This window comes from Culex quinquefasciatus, chromosome 3, assembly GCF_015732765.1.
Source record: "Culex quinquefasciatus strain JHB chromosome 3, VPISU_Cqui_1.0_pri_paternal, whole genome shotgun sequence".
NCBI classification, from domain to species: Eukaryota; Metazoa; Arthropoda; class Insecta; order Diptera; family Culicidae; genus Culex; species Culex quinquefasciatus.
The window spans coordinates 87,561,448-87,570,946 of NC_051863.1; the positions used below are offsets into that span (position 1 = coordinate 87,561,448).

At 44.1% G+C, this 9,499-nt stretch overlaps 1 protein-coding gene and 1 long non-coding RNA gene across 2 annotated transcripts in view; one reads left to right on the forward strand and one right to left on the reverse strand.

Annotated features, from left to right (window-relative positions):
* Positions 1-3,551, forward strand: part of LOC6047281 — a 61,026-nt gene extending 57,475 nt beyond the window's left edge. The window contains exon 8 of the mRNA XM_038265411.1: positions 3,073-3,551. Coding sequence (XP_038121339.1) covers positions 3,073-3,195 — 123 coding nt within the window. The 3' untranslated portion in view covers positions 3,196-3,551. The remainder of the gene's footprint in view (positions 1-3,072) is intronic.
* A 3,882-nt stretch (positions 3,552-7,433) lies between these two features.
* LOC119770464 lies at positions 7,434-8,667 on the reverse strand. Its single transcript, XR_005278838.1, has 2 exons — positions 7,920-8,667; positions 7,434-7,859 (listed from the first exon to the last, which is right to left on the reverse strand). It is a non-coding gene; the product is annotated as an uncharacterized LOC119770464 (long non-coding RNA).
* Between the last annotated feature and the right edge of the window lie 832 nt (positions 8,668-9,499).

Below are 9,499 nucleotides of genomic sequence, written 5' to 3' on the forward strand. Positions count from 1 at the left end.
GCAGTTGCTCCCGAGACGTTGGAGCTACGGAGGAGGAAGCTGGGGAGGTGTTCTACAGTTCGGCTGAGCTGTGGGGCATTTTCTCCGAGTACATCGGCAGGTTCAAGACCTGCAAGACTCGCTTGGACCAAGTAACCCTAGTCAGTTACATGATCTCCAAGTATGGAATGTAAGGAGTTATTTTTGATGTGTATATTTAATATGTTGATCGATCCTCGGTCCTAACCTGGTCTTAGCACCTAAGAGGACCTAATAAAAATAAGTTTAGAATAAAAAAAAAACAAAACGTCTTACGGTCGGCAACGTTTAGTTTGTGGAACGGCCCGGCGAGTTGCTTGCTAGCCTTGGCACGTTCCGGACAGGCAACGCGCGAAGACGGCCTCGCCGATCACCGTAACCGAACGCCCTGGTGCAGAGCAACGATCGCCGTCCACTTGCCGATTCCCTTCTGGCCAGCCGTGTCCCGAATACGCTCCATCAGCCAGCAAAGCAAACTTAACCTAACAATAAAAACAACTGCACCAGAGTTTGACGATGAAAAATGTCAAAAGTTCCCACACTAATAAATCTTCGTAATAATGATTAATACTGAGGTCCATACCATACGCACGATATCGAGTATGATACTGACTACATACACACTCTATACACACCTCAGTATCAGAAGTGATTTGCCCTTAGCAGTAGACTCGTCCGTCACCAAAATCTTACTAGCCCACGCAGTTGTATTCGTGAGTAGCCGTGAGAAATAGGAAGGTGCTGTGTCCTATCCCTCGCCTAGACCAGACCAAAATCCATGATAAAGCTGTCAGACCAAAACTGTCAGAGCAAGACTGTCAGACCAAAGAGCAAAAAGTAAACAATCTTGGTCTTCGGTGTAGGTGCACACAAATCAAGAAAAGAAAATTTGAAAAAGAATTTTATTTTTCAATTTCAATAACGGCAAGAAAAGAGGCGGTCCTCACCAGCAGGATCGGCAGATTTGAAGAAGCTAAAAAATACCGGAGCGCTACCTGCAAAGCCAGGCAGTTTGAGCAAGGACGCTCAAAATTCGTCTGGAAACCAGTTCGCTGCCCTCCCTGTGGACGTGAGTGAGAAGGAAGAATTTGAACGACGGGAAAAGTTGCCACCCATTTTTGTGAAAACATCGTCATCGGATTCGGTGCGAAAGTGGCTGACCGGGTTTATCAAATCTGGTGCTTTACGAGCTTCCATTCGCTTGTGTCCTACCAGAAAAGATTACAACTACGATCGGGATTTCCTGAACAACACAAAGATTGAATACTACAGCCATGACGATCCAGGTAAACGCGAGTGTGCTGAAAGAAAAGCTCAAAACTCTGAAGTTGAACGTGATCGAAGTCTTCAAGATGACGAGACACAACAAGGACATCAAGTATCGTGACCAACTATACCTGGTTCATCTCAAGAAAGGATCGACAACGCCGTCTGATCTGAAAGCAGTTCGGGCAATTTTCAACATCACTTGGGACTTTGGAACGTTATCGTCCAGTGCACCGTGACGTGACCCAATGTTCGAACTGCTTGCAGTTTGGGCATGGTGGAAGGAATCGTTACATCAAGAGTCGTTGTGCAACCTGCGGAGTGTCGTAACTCAGGCCAAGTCTCTCTTTTCCAACTCCTGGAAGCGAACCTTTGTTTTGTTTTAATGATCCCACCACCCACCACATAAAACCAAACTGCTCGCTACAACGTTAAACGCCAGACTGAAGAACCGTTCCTGAATCCCGATACCCGAAGGCCCTTCCAGACACAATCGTTCCATAAGCGCACAAACACATACAAAGCTCTCTCAATTTCCCTCACCCGAAGCTCAACACCCTCATTCTCACGCCACATCCGTAGCTCTCGCTTTTCGCTCTCTCTTTTCCTCTACCAACGTGCGCGTTGCGCAGACTTCAATCTGTCCTGTCGACGCGCTCACACATATACAGTCGCACACGCGGAGCAGGCTTATTTCATTTCTCTTGCATCGTGTGCATCTTCGTTGTCTTTCAGAGAATCTCGCAACATTCGGATTTCGGCACCAACATTTCGAAAGGCCACAGGCATTTTTTTAAACATTTTGCGTTCATTTACAAATTCTTTAAATTCTACCATCATTGCCCGCCTTATCTGCGACACGGAGGTGAGCACAAAACTCAAGCTTGCGAAACAATCAACGAGAACATCGAAGCGAAATGCTTCAATTGCGGTGGCGACCATTCTACCAAGAATCGGAGCTGCCCAAAACGAGCTGAGTTTGTAAAAATTCGGCAGCAAGCGACGACGAGGCACCAACCAAATCGTCGCAAAACACCACCAGCATACACGGACGTGGATTTTCCTGCTTTGGCGTCGCCAGTAGCAGGATCTGTTCGAGTGGTTCCAAATCTGCAGCCATTGCCGTTGAATCAGCGGCAAAAAGTTGCAGTGAATACAACACCTCCAGGCTTCAGTCAGCAACCGAGGGAAAAGCAACCAACATCAACGGGTGAAGGCAGTAGTGACCTGTTTTCACCACAAGAACTTTTGAACATTTTCATCGAGATGACAACAACACTGCGTGGTTGCGAAACTCGTCAGGAACAAGTAAGAACTCTTGGAGCATTCATATTAAAATACAGTTCGTAGTTGACTCGTTCTAGTGATTTTGAATATTTCAATGAATTTATTTTTTAGTTTTAGGTTAGGATTAGTTGTTAAAGTGATTTTTTTCTTGTTTACCCAAATGTATTTGATTCAATGCAATAATGTAAAACAATTTGAAGTAAATAAAATAAATGTGAACAGTTAATAATAAAACGAAAAATACAACAAAGATGAAGAGCATTAGGCCATACCACTTAGCATGTAAATGAAATGTAATTATTATAAGGAAGTTCAATAAAGACATTTAATTTAAAAAAAATGTTGACATTAGTTGAGTAAAAACTGACATTAAATCCACTTTGTCGGCCTCCGGCCTCGATACTCTTCGAAGGTTCCCCTCAGAAACCGGGAAAATTTAGTTTTTTTACTTTCATAGTTTCTAAATATGTTGATATTAAACATCTTTTTCATTATTTACAGGTTAAATCTGCTGCCTCGCATGTCAACAATAATCATCAAACAGTTCATGAGAGTCAATCTCGATATATCAATGCCAGAAAAACTACTTATAGCTCAACCTCCAATAGAAACGAAGATTGGTGATGAACATCTACTGAAAACAATGAAGCAAACCACTGTCAAAGTTATCTAAATGTGCCAATAGCAATATGTTGAAATTTATTTTAATGATATATAACAAGCAATTCATTAACAACCGTGAATCAAGAACTTATTCGAACAAGCTTAAGAAGTGATACTAATATTGAAAAATAATAATTATGAAATATCACGATAGTCCTAATTTACACAGGAACACAAATCATTTAAATTTTGTTTTAGTAGAAGTTTGGTTTATAATCATTCGAATAGACTCTATTCAATAATATGGAAGATTATGTGACCTTTAAATTTAAAATACTTTTGAAACAATCCGAGGTGGATATCAAAAAAAAAAAAAAGACAAGCGTAGATAGTAACCAAGGAAGTAGCTGTCTTCTTTTTTAAATTGTAGAATTTACGGATCCATTCCTGCAACAATTTGAATTTAAAAACATCTCAATCGGGTCTTATACTACCCTGATTGCATAAATATCCCATATGCATTTTCATCTCTGTTAAGTTATTGATGTAATTTGGTCCAAATCGTGTGCTCTTTCAGAAAAGCCTAAAATATCCAGTACTTTGTTCTAGAAATCAGGTGAAAATCCAGTATTTCGTGAAAACTCAACACATAGCCTTATGTGTAAAACAAACTTGCCTTGCGTTTTTCTCAGCTTGTTATTTTAGTATATTGTACATTTATGCGAACATGGCAGTAAAGTCCTACGTTAATTTTTATGTACAACGGTAAAAAAAGAAACAACCGGCTCCGTGGCTTAATGGTTACGGCTTCTGCCTCACAAGCAGAAGGTTCAGGGATCAAATCCCGGTTGGTACACACAAAGAAAAATTACTCTAAATTTAAAAAGATCGTTCGTTGGATTAAAAGTTCGCGTTGGTGAATATTCGTAGAAAGTTCAAACTTTTCAATTTAACAGTTGGAAAGTTTTTGATACTACTATGCATTTATGGAACAAAATCGTTGTATTGGTAAAAGTATTTTACTTTTAATTGGAAAAGAAACCTTTTATGGCAAGAATACACAACATTTAGCACTACAGGTATAATTTTAGAAAAATGTGCTTGGTTTTTACATTTATTTAAAAAAAATTAAACTGTATGTAAAAAAACATTTTTTATTGCATTTAACTCTTCTTCACTAGCTTCACCTCAAAGTAGGCCAATATCCGAGTCCAAGCTGTACCGATTCATACGGTACACCACCGGTCACTTCCGAATACCCCAGGACGGTTCCGGATGGATGTTTCGACGCGCGACAGCAGTGTAACACGATGGTCACGTTTCCGGCCTCAATCAGGATAGTCTTGGAGGAGTTGGCCGTGGATTCGGGAAGGGTGGTCGACGTTTTCCGGCTGGAAAGTAAAGTGCCTGAACGGGGAGTTCCCGATCCTGGAAGCGCATCCGGAACATGGAGTTGATGAGGTCCTCGGAACGGAATTCGATTTTGAGCACGTAATCCTACTTCGGGAATGACACAGATTTTTTTTTGGCTCACTGTCCAGGTTCATTCGGGTGAAGCTGCGCCGTCGCGAGGTGAGTGTTTGTGGGCGGGAAGTTGCTAAAAGAGATGGAAAGTAAGTGAAGTTGGCTAGCCACTGCACACATTCTCAATACTCACCGGTGTTGTAAACCGCCGGCACCGAGTGCAACATCTGCGCTGACCACCTTCGATTATGTAGCTTTTCGTCGTCCTCCTCTTCGTCGGATCCTTCTCCTCACCATGAAAATAAACTTTCTCGTACTTGTCCAAAAACCGGAAGTAAATCTTCTTCAACGCAATCTCGTTGTTCACGCAACGCTTCGGCAGCGCCATCTCCTCGATGATATCGCCCCAGTCCTCGCGGGAATTGACCTTTAATCACCAATCCCGGGCCACCACTACCGAATACAACCGGTGCGAATCCACATTCCTACTTCTCAACCTACAAAAACAAACAAAATCAATCACAAACCCCCCAAAACACCCAAGCTTCTTTCTTACGCATTTCGGCCGTGGAACAGCTGCAGTTCCTGCAGGAAGCTGGCCTTGTCCTTTTCGAGCACTCAACATCGTCCCGCTCCTGCACCACCCTCCTTCGAAGGCGTTCCGCTGCTGCTGTTTGGCTCACGAAGGTTTCCGCGTCCGAGTCCTGGCTGCTGCCGCGGTCGGCTTTGCTTTTCGTCCTAGACTCACCAGCACCACCAGACCCACCAAAGTGTTTGTTTACATTTGCGACTTAGGCGTACACGGTTACACGAGAACGTCAAAATGAAAGAAATTTTACAGTCGAATTAAAAGGAAAACTTTTAAATCAGTGAGCAATGAGATTTTCAAAACTGTAGCAGTAAAAGTTTTCATTTTCAAAACAAGAAAAAAACTTTTAATGTAGCAAATTTTACCAACTTTTTAATTCGAAAGTAAGTTACTTTTGTCATTACCGTAATATTTTTTTGTGTGTACCATTGAATTTAGAATCAGGAATTTGAACTTTGAATATCTAATCTAATCTAATCTAATCTAATCAGACCCTAGCGCAGCCAATCTTTCGAAGGGATCCTGGAGAGTGCCTTAGGTTAGATGACGCCTAGCACTCTTCTTGTCATTTATTAACATTTGCAGTGCGCCATTGCATTAGAATGCATTGAAACATCACAAGCGTTAAAGCGGCCAGGCCTACTGCGTAACTTTGAACTTTGAACGAGGGGTGGTTCACTTCCACCTTGACCGAGCGATAAAGCTCCTTTTACAAGACCTTTCGGTATTCGTTCTTCTTATTTCGCCTTCTCTGACCTTTTCTTGTGCTAACGCGCGTTAGCTCGCCTTTTCTGTTCCCTTTGGTCACCTTTTCTCATCAAACTGCTCGATTTTTTTGACAACAAGAACTGTCAGTGCAATTGACAGTTCTCGCTGTCAAATGATTCAAGCAGTTTGTTTGGATAGATTTTGTACCTTTTCACAACTGTATTTCGCGAAACGGATTCTTTTTCCGGAAAAAGCAACCTTTGCGCGAAGAAGCGGTTCACAAAGCGCCTCTACCGAAGAGCCCTCACACGGGGTCGCTTATATTTCATCGCAGAAGACTAACACGTTTCCGCTGGCCCTAAATGGCATAATGCCGGAGGAAAACTTTACGATTTTGAACGGAACCGGCTCTATTATCTCCGTGTCCTTGATCTGCAACAGCGCAAGTTCCACAAATATGACTCCTTGCCGATCGCGATAACATCGTCCAGCGCAACCGCTGAGGCCGTTGATACAAACTTTAAATCCTCGGGAGCAGCACCGGTGACTCTGAACGCACTTGCTCCTAAGCCCGGAATGAGACGAGCTGTCTGTTATGAGATTCTCTCCTCCTTCTCACCCACTTTACCGGGACCACATGAGCCACTTCCGGTAAAAGTGAAATCGCAAGAAAAACGGTCCGCCAAGCGCTTCTATGTCCGGGGCTGCAGAACTGTAGCCCGGAATTGACGTGGTTTTCGAAGGATAACGTGACGATTCCAAGCAGAGCAAAACTATTAACAGCCGGTGCTTTTTCCGGCGAAAAAGCTCTAGGCTGAAAGGTGTCTGAATTAGCAGTTCCGCTTCATCCTCCTTCGCAGAGAGCCTCCCTCCTCGGTCAAGACGGACAGCCAGAACAGAGCGGCAGGATTCAAACCATCGAAAACAAGTCTGTTTTCGGCGAAGCAATCCCGGACGCCCCATTCTAGGAAAACTCGACGTTGGACGTCAAACCAGCTCCAGAACCGCATTCTGGTGCTGGAATGCGAACTTTCCCAGTGGGGTAACGTGGACTTTTCCCGGTTGGCCCGATTGCGGACGCCACCATCACGCCAACATCCCCGCTCCAGCCGAAGTCGGCGACGCCATCAGAACATGGCAGGTGGCCAGGAATCTCCGGCTATGGTATAGTATGTGTAATTAATAACAATTGCCCAATTTCTCTGTTTTCTAGTACAGTTCTTCCAGCGTCTTCGATCGGGAACCTGCCGTTAGGTCATTCGACAGGTTTCACAAATTCTCCTTCCGCACACGTCCGCGACGGAACCCCGACAACCCTAAGCAACCACACCACACCACCGCTCATCAACGACGATACCAGCTGAATCCTCTGACGGAGCATGAAACGCTTGAGGAAAAGTGCCTAAAGTGCAGGATACGACTTCGGAAATGTTATAAATAGAGAACAAAATAAAATAAAGAACAGTTTCAAACAAACATGTAATGATAAAACAACACTTCCAGAATCATACTTGAAATCAGTTTATTTTACGATTTAAAAATAATATATATATATATTGCCAAATGTGGGCAAAGGAAAGATTTCTGGTCGGTTTTGAGGGGTTAAACGGCTCCCTGACTTCCCTCACTGCGGAGTCGATACCAAGCCTCACCTGTGTCATCATCCTATCGTTCAGGACATCAATGGCCGACAACCATAACGCCAATATCCACACCGGAAACCGTAACTTTAACCCCTCCGTAGGTCTCCGACCTGGCGTGCCGCAACACGTTGCGCGCCATCCTCAGTTTTAACCCTCACCAACTGAGCCAAGCCAAACCTGATGATCACGTAGCTCGCTATCCTTTACGACCCGACGATCAAAGTAGCCAGGAGACTGGCCAGCTGGTAGACGCTCTTTCGCATCGCACGACCGCGTCGATACTGCAAAAAGAAATTCCTTTAAATTCTACCAATTTATGCTGTTTTACCTCAAATATTTACCCTCCAAAATGGTTATCACCACCAGCATCATCCCGCGAGGGCCCCACGTCTTGGTGTGCTGTTATCATCAGCTGCTCCAAGTCGCACGTGTGGCCATTAATGTCGTAACTCCCGCTGCCTACAGGTTATCTTTAATGGAATCGGTTCCATTTTTTCCCTGCCACCGCTCTTCTGCCTACTTCCGAAACCATTCCTCTTGGACTCGACCGTCGCCGCAGTCTACACTCCGGAGGCTTGTCCATTTCGGGGACCTTTTTGGTACGCACGCACTATCGGAACTGGTCGGTCGGAACCTTTCTGGAGAACTTCCATCACATCTATCTCCCACACGGCCTCCGGAAATCGTATGTTTTTCAGCTGCACACCATCGCACTTGTTCCTGCACCTTCGGCAGAGGCCGCGGTCAACGCACCGCACCGGTTTCTGCCTACCAGTCCAGTTGTGCAAAAGCACAAGTTTTGAACACAATATTGTTTTTTTCGTTGTGCCCAGGTTGTGACATTTCAACTGCTTGAAAAAAATCAAAACAAACGCCGGGTTGCCAAAACTAGGGGAAAACTGCTCGATCTGTGATGACAAGGTTGCAAGATCTTATCTCGCAGCTCTTCATTCGAGCTGAAACAAGCCGCCCTATGAGCGCTAACGCGCGTTAGCTTGCCTTATCGTGCCTTCTCAAGGCGTTGTACTGCGTTCTTGAAATTCGAGCCAGTTTTGGTGCGTTTTCTGTTTCTAACGCGAAGTGAGCTACCCCTCGACTTTGAATATGAACTAGGATGTAACAAAAATGACTTTTTGGCGGGCATTCAGGGGTTTGTTCCGGTGGGCATACTGAGCCCAAATCCAAAATATGAGCTTGATTGGACGTAACAGGAGCTGGCGCTCCGCCCTTCAATTTTAAATGGGATTTAGCCCGTAAAAAAAGATTTTTTCAGAAATGTCAATTTTTAAGGCATTTTGGCCACTGAAGCGTTTACCAAAAACATCACTGGCGTGTAGGCCAGATCCTTGCGCATCTTTTGGTGTATATAACATTGAAGTTTGGAGCACCCTGGAGCTCGGTACAGACCTTCAAAGTTTGGCATTTTTTCGAAAAACCGGCCCCGGCAAAAAGATATGCGTCGCGTCTCGCGACGCCGAGACGCCATTTGATTTGGCTGGGACCGATTTTTCGAAAAAATGCCAAACTTTGAAGGTCTGTACCGAGCTCCAGGGTGCTCCAAACTTCAATGTTATATATACCAAAAGATGCGCAAGGATCTGGCCTACACGCCAGTGATGTTTTTGGTAAACGCTTCAGTGGCCAAAATGCCTCAAAAATTGACATTTTTGAAAAAAAAAAATTTTTACGGGTTAAATCCCATTTAAAATTGAAGGGCGGAGCGCCAGCTCCTGTTACGTCCAATCAAGCTCATATTTTGGATTTGGGCTCAGTATGCCCACTGAACAAACCCTGAATGCCTGCAAAAGTCATTTTTGTTACACTCTAATATGAACAAAAACGAAATTTAATCAGGTGGGATTCGAACTCACACCTTTGGATTGGTGGTCTTGGACGCTAAGCAGTCAGCCATCAGAAGGTT